This window comes from Loxodonta africana, chromosome 7, assembly GCF_030014295.1.
Source record: "Loxodonta africana isolate mLoxAfr1 chromosome 7, mLoxAfr1.hap2, whole genome shotgun sequence".
Taxonomy (NCBI): domain Eukaryota; kingdom Metazoa; phylum Chordata; class Mammalia; order Proboscidea; family Elephantidae; genus Loxodonta; species Loxodonta africana.
In genome coordinates this window covers 113,034,126-113,057,869 of record NC_087348.1, presented here as the reverse complement: position 1 = coordinate 113,057,869, position 23,744 = coordinate 113,034,126, and the positions used below count along the sequence as shown (strand labels likewise).

The window sequence follows — 23,744 nt, the reverse complement described above, 5'->3', positions numbered from 1 at the left end:
ATACATTAAGATATTACTAACCTTATTTTCTGGCTTCACAGTTGAACCCAGATATGTATGCCCTTGTTCCTCCACAGCATGACTTAATGCTGCATAACTGTCCGCAATAGGCTCCTTGGCCTTGACTGTAAAATGGATTTTAGAGTTCAAAATGAAAAAAAAAAAAAAAAAAGTTTGGGTTAGTACAATTAAATTCTTAGCACCAGAGGGCACCATTTCCTGCTTTCCTGCAATTTACTTTCAAATGTTGCTTCTTCAAGTTCGCCTTATTAAAAAAAAAAAAAAGAAAGAAATTCTTCTCATTATTCATTAAAACCATTCACCAGTAAACACATAGTCTTTTTCCTGGAAAACTGCAGTTTTCATTGCTATTCTATGTATAAAACTCTTTGAAAAATATTTCAATACTACATCTCAGAGCCCAAAAAAAGCCAATGGATGAGAAATGTTTGTCATTATTTTAAATGGAAAAAGCAAGAATATAGTATAGAATAAATATCATACAATCTCAAAGATGAGAAAAATGCATATAAAAATACAATAAAGAAAATCATAAAGGTGTAACGAGTGGTTACTTAATGGTAGGATAAGGTGTAATTTTTACTTCTTTATACCTCTTAATGTTTTCTAAATTAACAATGAACATGTATTCCTATAATTATGAATTATATTTGACATACTAAAATATATATAAAAAATATACTCTCTGTCTCTATTAATAACTCAGGTATTCTCAGATAATTTTTCTTATTCCCAAGCCAACACTTGTGAGAATGCTGGCCTAGGCATATGAGAGTTTGTGGTTATGACACAGAATAAAATTAAAACTGGTCCACCAAACATAAACTCGTTATAACCTTGATATTTGTCATGGACTGAAACCTGTGTATCAATTTTGCTGGGCCATGATTCCCAGTATTGCGTGATTTTCCTATATGTTGTAAATCCTGCCTCTATGATGTTAAAGAGGGAGGATGGGCAGCAGTTGTGTTAGTGAGGCAGGACTCAAATCTACAAGATTGGATTGTGTCTTGATGCAATCTCTTGAGATAAGAAAGAAAGAAGCGAGCAGCGAGGACCTCATACCACCAACAAAGCAGTGCCAGGGGCAGAGCGCGTGTCCTTTAGACCCGGGGGTCCCTGTGCCTGAGAAGCTCCCCGACCATGGGAAGACTGATGACAAAATCTTCCTCCAGAGCTGAAAGACAAAGCCTTCCCCTGGAGCTGACACCCTGTATTTGGACTTCTAACCTACTAGACTATGAGAGAATTCATTTTGCTTTGTTGAAGCCATCCACTTGTGGTATTTCTGTTAGAGCAGCACTAGATGAGTAAGACAATATTATTATAGGTAATTATACACATTAAAGGTATGCTTCTTAAATGTTTGTGTAAAAAATATTTTCTTAAATGGCAACTCAATACACATGCATAAATATATGTACATATATATGTGTGTATATACATTTATTCCAAAAATTCCATAAAATATTATCTATATTATAGGTAATGAAGTAGAAACAAAGTTAATATCAAAGATTATGTCTAAACACAATTTAAGTCTATTTAAATACAATTTTTTACTCTATTTTATTCTATTTCTTTAGAAAATATATTATTGTGACCTAATTAGCCATTTACCTGCTTCTTGGTAGAGTCTATACTCACTGAAATTTTAAATAAAGAAGACAGAGATGGTGAAATTTTAAGGTGAGGTATTTTTAATTCAGAAAAAGCAAGCTAGATGAGAGATGGGAACTTCATCTAGGTTTTTCAATTCAATTAATCACAATTATTTACTGTTATCTATAACATAGCTAGAAGACAACAACAGAGGAGAGGTTAAGTGAACAGAGATGCATTTGGGCAGTGGTTAAGAAGTAAAAAATAAAAACGGAAAAGAGCAAAGTCAGAGTAATTTAAGGTATAGAAGAATACATTGAAAGCAGGTGGTCCCTGGAAGTAAATGGAATAAATGTCATCAGTTTGGACGTGGTTCACTGGCAATAATCTGTTGCTGTCCAGTCAATTCTGACTCACAGTGACCCTACAGGACAGAGGAGAACTGCCTCACAGGGTTTCCAAGGAGCGGCTGGTGGATTTGAACTGCTGACCTTTTGGTTAGCAGTTGAGCTCTTAACCACTGTGCCACCAAGGCTGACAATAAACACAAAACCAAACGTGTTGCCGTCAAGTCGATTCTGACTCATAGCGACCCTACAGGACAGAGTAGAACTGCCCCCTACAGTTTCCAAGGAGCACCTGGTAGATTCGAACTGCTGACTTTTTGGTTAGCAGCCGTAGCACTTAACCACCACGCCCCCAGGGCTGGCAAAGGGACTTATTAAGAGGTTCCTGAGTAGGGGGAGTAACATCACGAACAACTCCTTAATCAGGTTAATCTTCCCACACTATGCAGGAAGGCACCATTTCCTGTTTTCATACACAAGCAAAGGGTATAAAGCTTGAGTTCGCAACATACCTAAAAAGCTATTAAGAAATAAGGTGTGAGGTGTTGAGGACTTAAACAAAGTGGCAGGGAGGAAATGGAGAATAACAAAACTGAGACCCTTCCAAAACAGAAATAATATGAATCTGGGGATGCAAAGGAGAAAAGCAGCCCCTGAAACACTAGAGTTGACCTGGCGTTATCAGCTAGGCTGTAGTGTTGCTAGGAGGTGGCCTGGAGCTCACAGCAAGATCTTGGTCTTCTACTGTTAAGCATTAGAAATTTCACGGAACACCAGTATCAGGTGAGGCTACTCTGTGACCATGATAATCAAAAAACCAAACCTGTTGCCGTCAAGCTGATGCCAACTCATAGTGACCCTATAGAACAGGGTAGTCCTGCCCCACAGAGTTTCCAAGGAGCCCCTGGTAGATCTGAACTACCGACCTTTTGGTTGGCAGCTGTAGCACTTAACCACTACGTCACCAGAGTTTCCTGTGACGATGAGGGATCAAGAGAAAAACCAGACCACTCATAATCATGTGTGAACATAGGCAAAAAAACGAATGTTGCTGTCCAAACCACAAAAATGACAAAGCATCACCCCATCCTGGCCAATATGAGTAACTACTGCTGTTTTACCAATTACAGATTTAGCCTCACTCTATTCTTCCCATCTCCTAGATAAAAACTTCGAGATGTTCGATAATAGTTACCCCTGCTTTCTAGCAGCATGCAACATTAATAAACTAAGCTCTGTATGCTTGAACCCTTCCCCAAATCACATAATACATGCCCATATACTATAGGAAGTCCTCTGTAATGCCCTCTGACTAAGATGCCTCATGGTTCCCTGTGGTGTGTGTTCTCCTACTGCAACAAGTCAAAACACCCAGCTTTGTTCAACTACAGTGTGTTTCTGGTGGCACTGAGAGGTCAAATAAAAACTGACGGATCAATTGGATAAATCTAAAAGAAGGATGTAACAGTTTTATTTTAAAATGTCAAAAATTATAACTCTCTAGAAATTATATCCTTTACAGTTATTTAAATCTATAATAAAAAAAGATATGAAGTCAATTTTTCTATAAATCCCAAAAATATGTCTCTCTCATTCTATTAAATTACAGCTATAACTAAAATAGCGATTATTCAAGTAGTTATATTACAGCTAAATAAAAAAGAAATCTGGTTAGAAAAATTAACTACTTAGGGAATGCCTTAGAACTAATAAAGCAGTACCAAGCTATGCTTTGTAGGTTCAGTAAGCAATATTATGCATATAAAACAGCTTGCTACATACGCAAATATATTCAAAAGCAAGAAAATTAACACTGGTTGTCTTTGGCTGATAGGATTAAGTGATTTAAGGCTTTTGTCCTTGTAATTCTCTATTTTCCAAATATTTGAAAATAAACATACAGAAACTCATTTAGAATGCCTCAGATAGAATTTTTAAAGGTAATAATGAAATGTGGGTCATTACAAACAGGGTTGAACAGAAAATATAGTAGGATACTAACTATATAAAACTCATATACTCTATTATATCCCCTCTCCTAGTATTTATTCAACAAAACAAAAGTGAAACCACTTATCTTCTAAAGAAGTTCCACTTCCCTCATTCAACTATTTTTTATACAAAAATAATAACATGCCTCTTATAAAAAATCTTCAAGACATGAACATATAAAATAAGAAGTGAAGCCCATTCTCCATCAAAGGTACATGTGATGAGCACTTTGGTAACTACCATTCCAGATAATTTTCCATGCATGAACAAAGATTTTTTCCTCTCATTTGCTTTACCAACTGCACAGCTACATAGCATGGGTGTACTGTAATGATTTCCCTACCAACAGTCACTGCAGTTATTTACCATTTTTCACTAGTATAAAAAATGCCATAAGAAATATCTTTTGTATCTTTTGTGTATATATCCTTGTGAACAGCAATTCCATTTTCAATTTATTTATCTCTCACCTGCTTCATCACAGTTATCACCACACACATTCTTCTGGGTAACTGGTTGATGATCACCAAATGAGTCATGGTCCAGTGAGCTACCAAGTAAACTTTGTTCTCGGCTTATTGAGACCCTCATGGGGTCTCTGTCTTGATAAAAATCTGTTTTGCCTGGAAAGAAAAAAAAATTGTCTCATCAGATTTCCATGTAAATTTCTAGAGCTAGCTAAAATTAAAATGGCAATTTAGATTACAGATAAAAAAGCTAAACTTTTAAAGACTTTCTGATCTACGTAGCAAGTAAGTAATAACTGCTTATCTTTCACACAATCAGGCCTTCAAATTATTTTACTTCAAATTTTACTATATTTTTAAATGATTTATTTATGGTGGCATAGTGCTTAAGTGCTACGGCCGCCAACCAAAAGGTCAGCAGTTCGAATCCACCAGGTGCTCCTTGGAATCTGTATGGGACAGTTCTACTCTGTACAATAGGGTCGCTATGAATCGGAATCGACTCAACGGCAATAGATCTGGGCTTTTTTTGGTTTTATTTATTTTTGTTATTGAACATAGACAGAGAACACAGACCAATTCAACTGTCTCTACATGTACAATACAGTGACGCTGATTATATTCTTCAAGTTGTGCAACCATTGTCACTCTCTTTTCTAAATTGCTCCTCCCCCATTAACATAAACTTACTGCCTCCTAAGTTTCCTATCAAACCTTTAGAGTTACCTATTTTTATGCAAATAACGCGCACCTTCTGTTTGTTTGCCAGCTGCTCCGTCCCTGAACAAGGTATTTTCATAAGCACACTTATACTAATTTTTGCTGCAAAAAAAAATTGGTATAGTGGCACTTATGAAAATACCTCGCAAGGGGAGGAAGCAGTTGGCAAACAAACATAGAAGGCGTATGTTATTTGCATAAAAATATAGTATTGTTATCAGTTTGATTCCATATAGACAATTCTTTAAAAGAGCACAATGCTCAAGGCAGACATTCTTCAATTTTTACTAATTTTTTTTAACAATACCCCTATTTTCTAATACTAAATTATGCTTCAGTATTGACTTACCACAGGAAAACTGCTTGGAGAATTTAATAACCATTGATAGTATTAAAAGAAATAATATGTATTCATAATATATATAAAGTTCAAAAATAGACACAAGAAATCTGTGGTTAAGAAATAAGGATAGGAGTTGACTCTGGGAAGGGCAGAGAGAATAATAATTGTGAGAGTACAAAAAAGGAGTTTGCGGGGTTGTCTAATGTTCCAGTTCTTGACCTGGTGGTGGTTACATGGGTGTGTTCACTTTGTGCTAAATTACTCAAATGAACACTTAAGATCTGTACACTTCTCTGAATGCTATGTTTCTATACAAAAATAAAAACAAGCAAAGGGGTGATTTATACCAAAAGAAGCAAGCTAATTTACTGTGCAAAACCCCAGGAACACTTGGGAATTAAAGGCTTCAGGTATTACAAAAGGAAACTATAAGTCAGGGAACTAAAAACAGGAAGAATATTTAAAAGTAAGTATTTTCAACAGTTAGATGCCCCCACTCCCTGCCCCCACCTGAGATTCCTGTCCCATAATGTCATGCCCTGAGGATAGTAAAGGTTTACATGCTGCAGAAATCGAATCTTCTATACTCTAAATTCAGGGGTATTATTAGGCAGAGAAAGGAGGTCAGGGTGGAAGGCCGTGGTAGAATGCCACAAGGAAACCAGGGTATTAAAAGAAAGTCTATATCTTCAGTGGTAAGATCCCATATTCCCCAGGTCTGGCTCCACAATACCAACAGCCAAGCTTATGTCAAACTTGGAGGATCATTCTTTCAACAAGCTAAACTGTGAACTGCTTCAGGGAAAAGAGCTAAGATACTAAATCAAAAGTCTCCAATGAAAAGCCATCTTTTCCAATGAAGTTCAACAGTAACTAAGTCCTAGTCATAGATAGAACTTCCAATTAGCATTTTTGTGTCCCATTCAAATATGCAAGGAAATAGCAGAAAGCCTCCTAAATGTAACACAGATAACACCTCAAACAGAAAATGAAGGGAACCAAAGAAAACTTAAAAACAAACAAAAAAACCCATAAATATTCAAAGATAATATTTTGCATCCATGAAACAACAGCAGGATGCTATGAAAAAGGAAAAAAAATCAGAAAAAAGAGAACAAGTTTTTAGAAACTACAATTTAATTCTCAAAATAAAAATTTACAAGAAAGGCTAGAAGGAAAAGTTGAGGAAATTCTCCAGAAATGAACAACAGGAGAGAACTGATAAGAAAACCAGAAGATCAATATAAATCAGTGTTTCTTGACCTTGTATTCATTATCATCTCCCTAAGGAGCCTTTTCAGATCTTTTTTGTCTACAGTAAACTGGTTTACCCTATGTGGAAGATAAAGAAACTAGTTACCTAATGCTGTGGAGGTAAACCATTTTTTTTTTCCTTTCGTGAGTACTCACAGCCTAAGTTTAACAAAAAAATTTAGCACCCTGAAAAAATGTAGAAAATTGGCACACTATTATAAAGTCTAATTTTATCAACCCATCTATTTACCTAGTGCAGAAGCTCTGCCGCTTGCTGGTGATTCAACTTCTTGTATAGCACTAAGTTCATGTTGGTTCAAGTCTAATCCACATTTAACTTTTGCTAGAGGTGGTTTTGAGGATCTCCTGCCCAGTTCTTTGTCCAGATGTTCACCTATCAAGTCAAGGACAATGTTAGGCACAATAAAAATCTATTAACACACTACAAACTTTTCTTCAGTCAGCAAGACGCAGAAGTTAAAAGCAATGAAAAATCAGCAGAATAATTACAATAAAATGTGACAAATAGCCTTACCACTTTGCTTGGTAGTAGTATCTTCTGAAAGCAGTTGATTGTCACTGGAGTTGTTCCTATCTGCATGATTAATGTCTTCCTGATCATCTGTTGCTACGTCTTGGATGTGAGGAAACCACTCTCTGAGCTGCTCCATCTTCTGAGTTTTTAAATCATTTTCAAATATAGGCTTACTTGCCTGAAAAAGTAGGGGTGGTGAGGAATGACACAGGATGAGGGATCATTTCAAGAATTCTTCATTAGATTTATATCACCCTTTCTTAAATTTGAACCTCAACCACATAAATAGTCCCACCAACCACACTACTGCAACTTTATCCATAGATTAAAAAAAAGGATGTGCTTCCAATACTCATTTGGTGGTATTTTCATTAAAAAGTATAACCACTCCCGATGGTGGACCTAAAAACTTAGCCTCTACTGTACCTGTTTGGGGTAATGGAAAAGTTTGGGGAATAGATGGTAGAGATGGCTGCCGAATATTGTCAATGTAATTAATGTCACTGAATTATATACTTAAAAATGGTTAAAATGACAAATTTTAGGTTATATATATTTACCACAGTAAATATTGAAAAATCAAAAACTTGTCCTAAACCTAGTATTAAAACTAATATTTAGCTCATCTGAGCCATGTTACCTCTATCGTTTAATTCTTAGACATTCAACTTCAAAACATACCTGACTGTCTTTAAAGAAATCCTTCAAAGTCTCTTGACGTTTCTGTATCTGCTGTTGCAATGCTGCTTGTCTCTGGACAAGCAATTCTCCTTGGCCTTTTTGGCTATAATGTAGAGCTTCTCTTTGTAGATCCAACTGCTTCTGAAGTCCCGAGTTATCTTGCGTAGCCAAAACAGGCTGTGAAGAACTAGAAATATCCTGTAATTTGGGGGTCATAAAATTGTTTGAGGGAGCTTGATGTTCATTGTTGGATGAATACCATTCCCAATTTCTTTTAGGTTTAGTTTCAGCAAAAGGTAGTGGAATAAATGAATGCTCTGTCTCCTTGGGAAGAGACAAAGAGAAGACAGAGTGTTCAGAAGATTCACTTTTGTTCAACTTGCTTTGTTTGTTTAAAAGTAGTTCTTCCTGGGTTTTCTCACTAGAACACACTTTCCTTTTTAAGTCCAATAGTTCTTTAAGTGCTATCAAATTATCTTGTTGAGGCAGAACAGACTGGGATAAACTCAAAAGCCTACCATGTGTTCCTGGAATCTCAGGAAGATCTGAGGGAATAATGTTGTTACTTTTGGTTGGGAAAGGCTCTTGAATTCTTCCAGAGTCAGCAGCAGCCAATACTTCCTGGGGTAAGAACGAAGAGGTATTAACCTGCTCAGATGATACCCTTTTCTCCAACTTACTTAGTCTTTGTAAAAGTAATTCTTCTTGGACTTCCTGTGTTCTCCTTTGTACATCTAACCGCTCTTGAAGTGCCTTTAAATCACCATAGTGAGGTTGGATAAACTGCTCACAAGACACCTTCTCCTCAAATTTACATTGTCCAGGCAAAACCAATTCTTTCTGAGTTTTCTCACTAGAAGGAAGGACATTTGTCTGTGCATGTAAGTGTTCTTGAAGTGCAATCGAATTATCTTTTTGAGTTAATGCAGGCTCTGACAAATCTAAAAGCCTATCAGGCAATCTTGGCATCTCAGAATAACTTGAGGAGACTGTACTATCACTCTTAGTTGGACAAGATTCTTGGATCCTCTTCAATTCAGCAAGAGGTGTTGAAGCAAGTGAATGCTGGGATACTAGGGGTAAGAAGGATGAGGTACCAACTTGCTCGGGAGATATCCTTTCCTTCCATCCACTCTGTTTATATAAATGGAATTCTCCCTGAGCTTCCTGTCTAGACTGAATAATAGATTCCCTCTGTGTAGCTAACTGTTCTTGAAGAGACTTCAAATTATCCTGTTGAGGCTGGATAAGTTGTGATAGCCTCAAAAGTCTTTCCTGCAGTTGTGGTATCTGAAAATGGCTGGAAGGAATTTTACTATCACTCTCTATTGAGACAGGTTCCTGGACTGTACCAGACACAGCAGAAGGTAATGAAGTATATGAAAACTGTTCTAACTGGGGTATGAATGAAGAGCCAGTTTGTTCAGAAGATGTATTTCCTTGGGCTTTCTGGGTAAGACGAAGAGCCTCTTTCCCTGTGTCTAGCCATTCTTGGTGTTCTTCCAAATTATCTTTTAAAGGTAATATATGTTGTGAAGGTCTCAGAAGTCTTTCTTGAAATTTTGGGATCATAGAATGGCTTAAAGGAATTGTACTGTCACTGTTGAGTGACATAAATTCCTGGGATCTTCCTGATTTGGCTACCTGAAATAGGGATGAAGAGGGTCCAGTCTGTTCAGAAGAAAATCTTTTGTCCAATTCATTGTGTTTATACACAAATTCTTGAGTTTCTTGTTTAGTGCCTTGTATTATGCTCTGCATGTGTGATTGTTCTGGGAGTGTTGTCAAATTTTCTTGCTGTGATAGGTTATGTTGTGGAAAACTGAGAGATTTGTCTTGAAATGTTGGGATTACCAAATGATCTGAAGGAATTAGACTCTCCTCAGATAAATAGTGTTTCTGAATTCTTCTAGGTTCAGCTTTAGCAGAAGCTTGTGAAGCAACTGAATCTTGAGCAACCGTTGTTAAGAACGAAGAACTCATCTGCCCAGACTTACTGACCTCCAAATCCCTTTGTCTATGTAAAAGCAATGCCGCCTGAGCATCATGCCTGGCCTGAAGAGCATCCCTCTGTACAGTCAGCTGTTCTTGGAGCAACTTTAAACTATCATGGAGAGGTAGGAAGTGCTGTAGGAAACTCACAGGCCTATCTTGAGAGGTTGGGATCTCAGATTGGCTTGCGAGGACTCCTTTCTCACTCTTAGATGAATACTGCTGCTGGGTTTGTGTAGATTTCGTTTCAGCAGAAGGTAGTGAAGCAAATGTATGCTGAGCTACCTGAGATGGAAGAGTAGAGGATTCAGCTTTCTCAGAAGGTATGCTTCCATCAAATTCACTCTGTTTATACACACGTAATACTTCCTGGGCTTCCCGCCTAGCCTGAAGTCTGTCCCTCTGAACATTTAACTGCTCATGGAGAAATTTTAAATTATCTTGCTGAGATAAGTTAGGCTGTGAAAAACCCAAAAGCCTATCTTGAATTTGTGCGGTCACAGGATGGCCTGTATAAACTGTAGTGTCATTCTTGGTTAAAGAAGACTGCTGGGTTCTCCCTAATTCAGTTTTGGCAAACGGTAGTGAAGCAAATGAATGTGAAGCTACCAAAGGAAGAAATAAGGAGAGGTCAGTTTGCTCTTCCAATTCTTTCTGTTTCTGCAAAAGGAGTTGTTCCTGAGATTCCTGTCTTGCTCGGAGAACTTCCTTTTGTAGGTCCAACTGTTCTTGGAGAGCCTTCAAATTATCTTGCTGGACTGTGATATGCTCTGAGGATGGCAAAGGCCTATCCTGCATTTGACTGATTACAGAATGGTCTAAGGAAAATGTACTTTTGCTCTTCATTGAAAAGGGTTCCTGGATTCTTCCAGATTCACCTTTAGCAGGCAGAGAACTAAAAGAATGCTCAGCTACCAGTGGTAGAAACGAAGAGGATTCGGTCAGTTTGGAAGATATATTTTGACTGTTTTCTGAGAACATCTGCTGGGAGTCTAAAGTTTGAAAAGCTGTTGCCCTAGATGTTGGAGGTATTTCTCCAGTATCTTGAAATTTTAGTGGCCTATCATGTGACAAAGCCCTTGAAAATCTATGAGAATCTTCAGGAACCAATTTATAGTCTCTCTGCTGTGTTTTAGCTTGTGAGAATAACCTTAGATGTTCCTGTGATTCCAAAGACTGCTTGGCTAAAACATTTGAAGAGCTCAATGTTTCTGTTGTTTCCACCTGTCTCTGTGAAAAGAGATTCTGTCTTGGTACTTGCAAATGACTTTCTTCTAATCTGGAGATATGTATGGGTTGATGTTTGTTAGGGCTCAACTTGGGTCTCTGACTTTGATCCCAATGCTCTGATACAACAGTGGGCCTTTCAGGTTTCTGAGGTGGTACGGACATAACAGAGTTGGGAATCAATGATGTTGCTGATATGGATGGGTACCTTTCTTTTAACATGGTCTGATATTCATGCAATTGTTTCCTGGCAGCTTCGACAGACTGTCTGTGTAACCTACCAAAAACAAACAAACATTGTTCTTTTATGATGAAAAGCAAAACACAAGCACCTTATTCTCAAGTGTCTATACATTAAACATAAAAAACATAAAAACTCTACGGTTGGCCATAGTCACGGTCATACCCATACTCAAAGAAACAACTCTTGTACTGCCAGGAGAAATCTATAAGCCACAGTCCTAAGGGAAACCCAATGAGATCCTCATACAAACTAAATAATAAATCCTGAAGATGTAGCCACACACAATCAAATATGAATTGTATCCTAGCTAATACCTGTTTCGTTCTAAAAGCTGATGTTGATAGTTACGAATCATCCGCCTATGACTATCTTCATCAGAAATTATGGTGCCTGATGCTGGAGCAATGCCAACCTAATAAAAGATAATACAACTAATTAAAAGGCAAATTCAGAAAGAAGTACTAAAGTATTTTATATAAACCAAAGTTCTAAAATTGTAAACTTCCATGTAACTTTGTTTCTCATAAAGAGACAGATACTTCTCATTATTAAGAAAGGAAGTAACCCGTTATTTTCCATTAGTGCCAAGTCTGAGAGCTCAACATACCCATTACATACAAATCCTGGCCATATATACTGGCACCCCACAGAAACTGAAAGATGAAGCCATTAGGTTGGTGCACACTTATACATATATTATTAAAAAAAAAAAAAAAAATGACCAAGTAAGAATTTGACAGACATTTTACTTTTCTTTGAATGCTCAGGTTGCTCATATTTTTTATCTCCCTATGATCTATGAGAGATGAGATTTCCTGCATCCTACCTCAGTCTGTTGAGTTTTTTTTCTTTTCTCTTCTTCCAGCTGAGCCTTGAAATGGTCAGTTTCTAATCTTAACTTCTGTTGTTCAATTTGTTCAAGTAATTCCAACTGCTTTTGCTTCTGCTCTTCTATTTCCATTATCTAGGTAACAAAAATACTACTGATCTACTAACAGCAAATTCTCACGAATACAAGTTCACATGCATTGCAACAAAAAGAAACAGCTTTTATCACCAAAAGCACAATTACCCAAGAAGTAGTGATTTTTTTTCTCTGCTGTTGCTACTGCCAGAGAGAGGAAGGAAGCGAGAGGCGAGAAGAGGGGAAAGGAGAAAGAGGGAGAGAAATAAAACAAGGCAGAAGAGGAAGAAAAAATAAAAACATCAACTATTTCTACTTTCTGAGAGCTCAAGGAAACCCAAATCACCACTAAAGAAACACCTCTAAATAAATAGCAAATGATGCTCTGCCATATTCTGTGTCCACATCTTTGGTTTACATTGTTCTCAACGTAAATAATGACTACAGAAATTAAGTATCAAGGCCTTCCAAAACACGGACTTCTTAAGCACACCTATAAAGGGGCGCACTTACCTAGAGGCTAAAAAATAATACGATGAGCAACATTCTGTGTCTCTTCTGTCACGCATGGAACAGATGGGAAGAAAATGGCAACTGGCAGAAGGGTTACAGTCTAATATTACACACACACACAGGATCAAAGTACTATGAACACATGTCAGAGTAACTCAGAGTTTCATGAAGACAGGGACTAAGCTGCTGCTAAATTCAGCACCTAGTACAGAGCCTGATGCCAAGTAGGGACTTAATAAATGTTTACTGAATGAACAGAGAAAGGAATGCATGCAGTTGTATAAAGAAAAGCACTCCTATGAGAGAGATTTAAAAAATGATCTTGCTTTCAAAATACAAAAGTATCTCAACGTGATACTTCAGCATCCCTATCTCTAATCAGGAAACGGTAGCAACAGCTGAGTTCTTGTTTAAACCTTCCTTACTTTCCCACACTTACAGGATCCACTGAATTTGGGTGTTTACAGTTCTGTAGTATCTCCAGAACTGTACTATCAATATGGTAGTCACTAGCTACATGTGACTATTTAAATTTAAATTAATCCAAATTAAATAAAATTTAAAATTCAATTCCTCAGTCACACTAGTAACATTTCAAGTAGTGGATAAGCTCACGGGGCTGGTGGCTACCACACTGGACATATATTTGGGGATTTTCATCCGCATAGAAAGTTCTATTGGACAATATTACTCTAGAATATCAATTAGAAAACACTAATCTGAGAAGAAATACTAACTGATAGAATTTTCACTGCCCAAGTATATTTTGTAAAACCTAACTATGACTATAAACTGACTGGCTTAATAATAATTAGCCTCTTACTTAGTAATAATTACGAATTGTATAAAAACTTTTATTGACAGTAGATAAGACTACTGAGTTTCTGTTAAGGGTGATGAAAATCGTTGGAAATGGACAGTAGTGATTGTTGCACAAGATGGGGAATGTAATCGATGTTACTGAATTATACATTTAAAAATGGTTAAAACAGCAAATGTTTCGTTATATATTTTCATTACAATGTTAAAGAGACCAAAATTATAGTTAAGGAGGTTTAATTTTTTTAAAGTTTTCAAAAAACTTTTAGGATTATAAAGTCTGGCTATTTAACATAAAATAAAGGTACTCATTTATTCAACAAATTTTTATTGAGCACTATGTATAAAGCAATGTGCCAGAAACTAAATTGAACTAAAAAAGGGCAGTTTCTTCCTTTTAAAAAACTTACACATCTTATAGGGAAGATACTCCTGGTGGTGTAAATGGTTAACTCATCCAGCTGCTAACTGAAAAGTCAGAGGTTTGAGCCCCCCAAGAGGCACTTCAGAAGGAAGGCCTGGCAATCTACTTCCAAAAAATCAGCCATTGAAAATCCTGTGGGGCACAGTTCTACTGACAGATGGTGCTGCCATGAATCAGAACTGACCCAACGGCAACTGGTTAGGATATACACAAAAGTATAAAATACAAGTATAAAAAAGCAGAACGCAGTAAGTATCAAGTGGCTTATACAAGCAAAGAATGAAGTGCTATCAGTTAAATGTTTGTGTAAGACATGGTAGAAGAGGTGGTATCAAAAGCAGCCAGACATTAAGACAAATTTCATTGGTCAAACAAAATTATAGTATGTAAGGGAAGAAGGAAACCTTTAAAATTAAAATTCCAAATTACCTGTTTCTGCCTTGCTGACATTCTAATTCTGGCTGCTGCTTCTTGAGGATGAAGTAGAATTGACTTCTGAGCTACAGTCGTGATAGGTTGGATCTCATTTACTTCTAAGAGAATCCCCCAAACAGAAATGAGTTTCAACAATTTAGAATTTTGATACCACTATAATGTCCTTTCATTTATTTATTACATGCAATTTTATTAGAAAAAAATCTGTGAAAAATCAAGCAGGTTTAATTTGAGGATGTGATAAAAAGAAATACCTTGTTGCTTTTCAGAGTCTGTACTGCATGAAAGTGGCTTATCTTCAATAGTAAGTGATCCTGACTCAACTGTTTGTGCATCACTTTCAAGAACTGTAAAAGATACTCTTGTTATTATGAACATATCATCATTGTCTGGAAACCTGGCTGGTGTAGTGGTTAAGAGCTACAGCTGCAAACCAAAAGGTCAACAGTTCAAAGCCACCAGACACTCCTTGAAAACTCTATGGGGCAGTTCTATTCTGTCCTATAGGGTCACTATGAGTTGGAATAGACTTGACGGCAACGAGTTTGGTTTTGGTTTTTGGTACTACTGTCAAGCTTAGATCTAAAGCAAACAGTGAAACGAAAATCGGCATTCAGATTAACAATTTAATTCTGGTCTACCTGAAAGTCTTAGTTAGTCACGATCCAGTCACTTTCCTGATGACCAGGTGTATTATCCATTAAACCCAAGACCTAATCAATCCAAGAAGACAGATAGAAAATTGAAAGTGTAAACAAAAAGTAAAATGTGCAGAAGCGCTGATTAAAAAGGTATGTCCATAGGGTTTCAAACACAACAGAAAAGGATATTACTTTGATCCTATCAGAGTAGCCAGAAACTCCTGTGTGACTTATTCATTCACTCACTCATTCATTCTGCACCTACTTACATGCAAGATACCGAAGACGCTGAGGTAAATAAGAAAAGGCGTCAAAGAGGTTTTATAGTGTTGTATGAGTGACTGAATCATTATATAACTATCCCAGAAAAATTATAAAATTAGAAATTGTAATAAACATTATATAAGGGAAAAAAAGGGGGTTATACAATAGAGTATAACAGGGGAATCTGAATTAGATCAGTGGGTCAGGTGAGATTTCTCTGAAGAAATGACATATAAGCAGACCTGTGAAAGGTAAAGAGGAATCAGGCAGGTAAAGGATATGGGCGTATGTAGGAGACCTTTGCAGAAAGACAGATCAGCAAGTATGAAGACCCTGTTAGGATAAAAAAAACATGACCCATTCAAGGAGCTAAAAGGTCTATGTATATAGGGTGCAGTCAAAAAGGCAGAGAATGAAGCAAGATGAGGCTGGAGAAAGCCTAATCATACAGGATCTTTTTCAAAGAACTTGGATATGGATTAAACGTGAAAGACCTCCTTCCGTCCCTCCCCTTCTGCCTTCCAACACCATATTCTCTCTCCTACTTTTCTAGCTACGTTTTTTTTTATTACCTTTGCTGTTTCTTCTTTCTCTAGCCATTTAGCCTAGAAATATACACTTGGTATATTTATATTTAAGGTGATGACATTAGAGGAGATCAAATACAGAGAGAAGAGATAGGAAGAAGGAGCTCTGGGGTGAATGCTTAGTGATTGTAGAAATGAGGATAAACAGCAAAGGAAACCATGAAGGAGGAGCCAGTGAGGTAGGAAAACCAAGACACAATGGTCTCAAGAGGCCAGATGAGGAAAATATTTCAAGAAGGCTTCCTATTATACTTAGGACAAAAGCCAAAATCCAAATATGGACAAGTCACTGCCTTCTTTCAGAAGGCTAGTAGTAAAACATTTCCTCACAAATTCAATTATATCTTTAAATCTAAAAGAGAAAATTTTAAGGAAAAAAGCAAAACAGAGATATATCACCATCATTCCATTTGCTTGTATATAATTCAAAAAGCAGATATTGTAAATTCTGATATTTAATAGGTTATTTAAAACAAGTTCTTTAAAATTAACAAAGAAATCAAATATCTGGTGGAATATGAAACAAAACAGAGAACACTCAAAAGCCACTAATACGTTCATATTCTTTGATTCAGGAATTCTCGTTTTTAAGGGTTCATCCTAAGGAAATAATTAAAGATGTGGAAAAAGACTTCACTAAAAGAATGCTTACTACAGATAAGAAATAACAAGAAAAATAAGAGAATTGATTAATTTTGGTTCATCAATTACACAAGAATTAATATGTATTATCAACAATGATAATACATTGAAAGTCATCTGGAAAAAGATTCAGTAAGTTTTCCTGGGATTTGTTGCCTTTAATTGGTAGGATTATGGGCTTTAACATTTTTTCTTCCTTTTGACCTCTAGTCCTTTATTTTTCAGGAATGAGCATATTTTTAAACAATTTTAAGGAGGGTTTGTGTGCTATAAAATAAGGCTATTGGAGAGAATCACCTTGTTCCTGCCCAGCGGATAATGCTTGCTCTTCACTGGCAATCGTTCCTGATTCCATGGTAAGTGCTTTACTCTCAGCTTCACTAACAGTCGTAATCATTTCACTTTCATCCTCAGACACGGATTTAATTGTCCAGAGAGATTTTTGGCTTCGGATCTTATTTAATAATTTTTTAAAAAGAATTTTTGAAGGGATCTGTTGGGTCTTCGTTGCCAAGGGAACTAAAAGGAAAAAAAAATTGTTCAGCATCTATTACAGATCAGGTAAATTGTTCTATATTTATACTTAGTTACTTCTACAACTGCTATTTAAATAAAAAACACAACTTTATTTTTCTCAATATTTACAATTTAACAATGTATACAACAATGCTACTTGATTCAGTTCCAATTTTAAAACCAGAAATAATTTTTTCAACAAGTTTAAGTAGTAAAGGTGTCAAAATCCAACTATTTTCCGATACAAATTTAAAGCTTAAAAAAAAAATTACCAGGTTTCTGGAGCCATGGAGGCTGAATGAACCCCTGAAACTATTGCCCTGCAATAATCTTAAACCAAAAAATATCCCCTGAAGTCTTTTTAAAACCAAACAATAGTTCAGCTTAACTAGTAGAGAATGTCGGCCTTGAGCATTTGCGCTCTTCTAAAATCTATCTAAATGGTATCAAACTGACAATGGCAACTCAAATAATTACACAGAAAATTTAGGGAACAGCGAGTTTATGTTAAAGGGGGAGGAACAACTTGGAAAATGAGGGTGAGACTGGTTGTACAAATCAAAGAATGTAACCAATGTCGCTGACTCATACATGTAAAAATTGAATTGGTGTATGTTCTGCTGTGTATATTCTCAACAACAACAAAATATATTATTTAAAAAAAAAGCTTATCAGAAAGATGCTAGGTCAGCTTGCTAAACGAAGTCAGGATGTATACCTACTAATTAATTTGTGGGCAAGATTAGTATCTGAAATATGTGTTTTAAGGTTCTATATTCTCTGCTACAGAAGGGTCCCAAATATGGCTCTGTACTTCCTAGTAGCCTAAAGAGGAAAACATCACTAGTTATAAATGTAAAAGCAAACTCATTGCCCCCAAATTATTTCTGGTACTATTCGAGGAAAATTTCTTCCACCTATCTTCATGAAGAGATCCCATTAAAAAAAAAAAAAAAAAAAAATTTAAGTTGTTTCTAAGAACATTCTTCCATCTAGGCTGATATATACAATGTTAAAAATCAGTACAACATAAAATGGTTAAGTGCTTGGCTGCTAACCAAAAGGTTAAAGGGCCTTGGAAGAAAGGTGTGGTGATCTACTTTCAAAAAATTAACAACTGAAAACCTTATGGAGCACAGTTCTACTCTGGCACACATCGAGTCATCATGAGTCAGAATCAATTCCATGGCAACTGGTTTGATTTTTAGTTAACAGGACAAAATAGTGTTGCAAGTACATAGTCTGCTGGTTTCATCAAGGAATAAAATTTAAGAATACCTACAGAGATTGTTTTTAACTTTTTGAGTTATAACTCAAAACTTAAATGTTTTCAATATGCATAAAGCATAAATGCTTTCAATGAATTCTATCCATCAATCCACCTACCTAAAACAGCACCCAGATCATTATATGGAACATTTCCAGCACCTAGAAGGTTCCTTCATGCCGCCTCTCAGTCAATACTTCCCTTCAAGATAACCACTATTCTAACCTCTAGTGCCATAGATTAGTTTTGCCTGTTTTTATCTTTTTTAAACTTCATATAAACAAGAATCATACACTTTTGTGCCTGGTTTCTTCCATTCATCACTGGTATTTAAGAAATAAGTTAGTCACTAATATTTAAAAATAAGGATGTAAGAACAAAGGAATTCCTAGCTCCTAATAATCAAAAGACCTGGAAACACCAAGCTAGCAATCCCAAATGGGATCAGCTGGAACTGAGGAGTAACTACCCCTTTAGTGCCAAGATATAGAGAAACAAAAACCCTCATACCCTCATACATTGTTGGTGTGAATGTAAAATGGCATGGCAATTTTGGAAACAGTTTGGCAGTTTTTTAATAAGTTATACATAAATTCCAACTCATAGTGGCCCTATAGGACAGAGAAGAACTGCCCCATAGGGTTTCCAAGGAGCTGCTGATGGATTTGAACTGCCAACCTTTCGGTTAGCAGACGGACACTTAACTACTACGCCACCAGGGCTCCACACATAAATTTACCATACAACTCAGTAATTCTACTCCTACTTATCTACTCAACCAAAATGAAAATACACATCCACACTTACATGTGAATATTCACAGAATTATCCATAACAGCAAATATATAGAAAAAATGCAAATGTTCAACTGGTGAATGGATAAGTAAAATGTGATAGATAGCTCTACACGGAAATACTATTCAGCAATAAAGAGGATACTGATACATGCTATAATACTGATGAACTTCAAAGTGCTCATCCAGATACAAATGACTACATAGTATATAATTCCATTCATTGGAAATTCTAGAAAAGGCAAAACCAGGGTGACTGAGAGCAGATTACTGGTTGTCAGTGGCCAAGGATTGAGGAAGGAGACTAACTACCAAGGGGCCTGAAGGATCTTCTTATGATGATAGAAATGCTCTATATGTTGGCTGTAAAAAAAAAAACACCGTCGCTGTCAAGTCAATTCTGACTCAAAGCAGAACTGCCCCATAGGGTTTCCAAGGAGCGTCTGGTGTATTCGAACTGCCGACCTTTTGGTTAGCAGCCATAGCTCTTAACCAGTACACTACCAGGGTTTCCACAATATCTTGACTGTGGTGGATTTTTACTCTAAGTAAATTATATCTAAATAATTTCCGTTTAAACAAAGTGTAGAATTTATTCTGAGGGCCCATTAAAGTCTTTCAAAGAGACAGCAAGGAGAACAAGATTTGAGTTTCATTTGATAGGTCATTCTAGCTGCACAGCAGAATCAGACCACAAGAAAATAAATTAGGTTGTTGAAGCAATCCAGGGAGAAACAATGAGGTTTTGAAGGAAGACAATAGTAGCAGGCACAGGGAAAAAAGGTCAGAATGAAGGATTTTGTTATTAACGAGATGTAGAGGTAAAAGAGAAAAAGATGTTAAAAGTAACTCCTATTGTTCTGGCTTGAGGACTGCAGGTTGTGGTACCATTCACTAAGATAAGGAAGACAGGAAGAGCTTTAAGCAGGCATGAGAAAATGATACATTTATTGTTGGACACTCTGGGAAAGACAGCCAAGTAAAAAAGTTCAGAATGGTGAAGATATACAGACGAGTGACGGAGGGATTTAAGCTTGGGCTATTCATTATACACGAAGTACCTAGCAGTGACTGAACACAGTAAGATCTCTCTGATGATTTGATGAAAGTCTGAAAAAAATCAAAGGAATTCAGAATTGAGCACCTAACTTAAATAACCTCAAAATCATCAGACTGTATGTACCTATGAATAAAAAAAGCTTTGAGTCCTATGTATATGAAAAGGACCTTTAATGATGGAAATTTGAAAATGCTGTTTCCTCCTTCCACCACTCCTAATAGTTACTAGTCATTGTACTTAAATTAGACCTGATTTTCCTAACTGTTGGCTGATGATTAGCGTTTTCTCCCTGTGAAATACTGCCAACTTGGAAGGGCTTTTTTACCGTCTGTTTCACCAGGGCAGATTTTTTCAGCTTCTGTCACTTGTAGATTCTCAGCTTCATTTAAATCTTCTTGATCCGCTGAAAGGTCCAGTTCCTGATCCTGGGTCTGATCAACCACCGTGGGCAAAGGCTCTGGTTCAAGGTGCAAAATCAAGTCCCCTTTCACCTCTCAATAAAAAAAAAAAAAAAGACAGAGACATGTTTCTATTCCAAAATGATTAAAAATAATTTAATCGTAAGATTTAAAGGCCCTCATGGATTCTAAGTATATGAGAGCCTCTTTCAAACTCTGAATTCATTTAAAAATAAAAACTGCCACATCATTACAAGTTTACTTTCCCACCAAAATGTTTAAAAGTACTGTTGAAAGTCTACTGAAAATTATCTTACTCTTGTCTGCATTGTACATATCTTCGAAGGCAAATTCTAGCTCTCTCTGCCAGTCTTCTTTCATTTCACTGCGTTTGTATGGCAGCTCAACTAGTTGTGGTGGCATTCGTGCTACGTTCTGTCTCCTGCGTGCCAGGTCCTCTTGTTGTAGCTGTTTGAGTTCTTTCATTAGTTTCTCTTGATTCTTCAGGAATAAAGAAAGAGAATTAATGACAGCTGAGTCACCAACTTTGACTATTAACACTAATAATGAAGGAAAAGTGGAGAAATAATGAGAAACAGGGCCTGGGGTTCCCTTCTCTCCTCCACCATTTGTTCTGCCACAAAAAAAACCTTAATTTATTCATTCAACAAATATTTCCTGAATGCTAAGTACCCTGCTAGCTGCTAGGGACACAACCTCTGTTCATTACAGCTAGGGCATGAAGGGCAAGGGTGGTTAAGGAAAAAGGTTGGAGAGGTAGGTAGAAGCCAAAAACTGTTTGTAACAGACCCTAGCAGGAAACAAGGCTCTAGGCCACAATAGGATCTGCAGCAAAAAGGTTAAGACAAGGGAAAGGAAATTCTCTAACAGTAGTAAGATTACATGGTTTGGACAACAATTCTTATTTAAGAATTTATTTATATAAAAAGGAGGGGACAGCCTGCATAATAAAGTGTCAAATGATAATATATACACACTACTTATTCTTTTGTAAACTTTTTAAATATTTTGTTATTTGGGGGTGAATTTTTTTGCCATGCCCTTAAAATGAATCAAATTATGAACTAATTTATTCCACTACATTAAGATTCGAATCATCTCATGACATTAACCTCAAAGTTACTTGAATACACTATTTTCTAGGTCACTCGAAGTTCGACATATTATTCTACCTGGATTATTTACACTAACACTGACCGCCACCACCACCATTTACTCAGAGCTGATGAAATTCCAGGCACAATTCCAGAGTGCTCTGTTAAACTCACTTAATCCTCACAAAACAGACGATAAACCAGAGCTCAGAGAGGTAAAATGGCTTGCTTCACCAGCTAAGTGATAAAGAAGGGAGGCAAACCCAGGCTGACTATGGAGCCCACTTTCTTAACCAACTAAATGTTATGGCTTTCATGGAGAAATGTGTTCAATTTAAGATTGCTTTTCATGCATTTTTTACCATAGGCTTAAGGCTCAAATAAGGAGAGTTGCTGACAATAATGCAGACATTCAATTATTTTAGTCCTTAATTCACTGTCAGCTTATAACATCTAAAAATTTAACAGAAGGTCATAATTTAGTTCAAGTTACGCAAATGAACTTTCATATGACAGACACTTAATTCCTACCAAACTACTTAAAAACTCATGCTTAAGATGAGGGTTTAAAACATCCAAATGCATCAGTCGAATTCAGAAAATAAAATCAGACTTTTAACAAGATCAATCATTTTTATGCTTATGTTTGAACACTAAGAAATGAAGCTGTATTTAGAACTGGAAAGTCAGTTTTCGTCATATATATTTTGCAGGTCTGTGACAAAGTCACTTTTTCAAAGTTCCATACAAGCCAGGATAATGACTTCACCTTTGAATCAATACTCTACAAAGCCAACAAGTGTTTTGCTCATTAAATATTTCTTGAATTGAACGTTCAAATCTAAGGAGCACAAACGCAATTCAAATACTTAAATTAGAAAACTGATGCAAAAATATTAATTTCTTCTCAGGCTATTTTTAGACTGATTAAAATATTAGATTTTTAATCAATCTGTTGTTGTTAGGTACCATCAAGTCTGTCTGAGTCATAGCAATCCTATGCATAACGTAACGAAACATTGCCCAGTCCTGTGCCATCCTTACAATCGTTATGCTTGAGCCCATTGTTGCAGCCACTGTGTCAATTCACCTTGTTGAGGGTCTTCTCTTTTCCACTGACTCCTGACAACAATTTACCGTTTGCAAAATGTTTAGAGTGCAGTGATATACTGTAAGTTAGAATAGCTTTACCCAATCTGAAATTTGGAACAGGAGGGCAAAGAAAACTGGGTAACTTGAAGTCATATGAATCAGGAGACAATGCTTTAATACCTTTATACTTCCTTACTTTGAGCCCATTCACTGATCAGTTCTGCACTGCTACCAATAAGCCTACCAGTAGTGGTCACAGCTGGAATATAATTCTTACTTGAGCCAAATGGATCTTTTTCATTGCGTGGAAACCCCGTACGTGCGCCTTTTCAAACTGTTCCAGTCTCTCTTGTGCTACTTGTTTTTGTAGTTCTTCCAAACGTTTGGCTTCTTCTTCCGCAGCCAAATGAGGATCTGGCTAGCAGTCAATCAGTAACATTTTAGACAATTTAAGAATGAAGTGTACTGACCCAAAGTCATATCTAAAAAACAAAACTTTAAAATCATGTTTTTCTACTTACATAAACTTAAAGGGTAAGAAGAATTATATTTTAAACACCAAGAAACATCAATAGCACACATCTATGAAAAGGATCAAACTGTTAGTCACGCTATGAAAAACTTAGGTCGTTAATTTCAAACCAGGTTAGGCTATACTCATCGAAACACATTCCTCTGTCTTTTTTTATTAAGTAAAAAAATTCCATCAAAACGAAAATGTTGAAAGGTAAAGACCAACAAATCTAGCAGTTAGGCAACCACAAAAATCAAATTTCATATAAATAATTTAGGGAAGCATCAACGCTTGGCTTTGGTTTGCAGACAAAATGTGAGGCTCGGCTTCAGCC

At 36.4% G+C, this 23,744-nt stretch overlaps 1 protein-coding gene across 1 annotated transcript in view; it reads right to left on the bottom strand.

Annotated features, from left to right (window-relative positions):
* The window catches only part of CEP295 (centrosomal protein 295), a 57,028-nt gene that overhangs the window by 8,984 nt on the left and 24,300 nt on the right, over positions 1–23,744 (bottom strand). Inside the window, 13 exon segments of the mRNA XM_010595384.3 lie at positions 22–125; positions 4,433–4,585; positions 6,997–7,140; positions 7,282–7,459; positions 7,963–11,458; positions 11,740–11,837; positions 12,252–12,389; positions 14,515–14,618; positions 14,775–14,867; positions 16,952–17,173; positions 20,617–20,784; positions 21,007–21,190; positions 23,174–23,314. Coding sequence (XP_010593686.2) covers positions 22–125; positions 4,433–4,585; positions 6,997–7,140; positions 7,282–7,459; positions 7,963–11,458; positions 11,740–11,837; positions 12,252–12,389; positions 14,515–14,618; positions 14,775–14,867; positions 16,952–17,173; positions 20,617–20,784; positions 21,007–21,190; positions 23,174–23,314 — 5,223 coding nt within the window.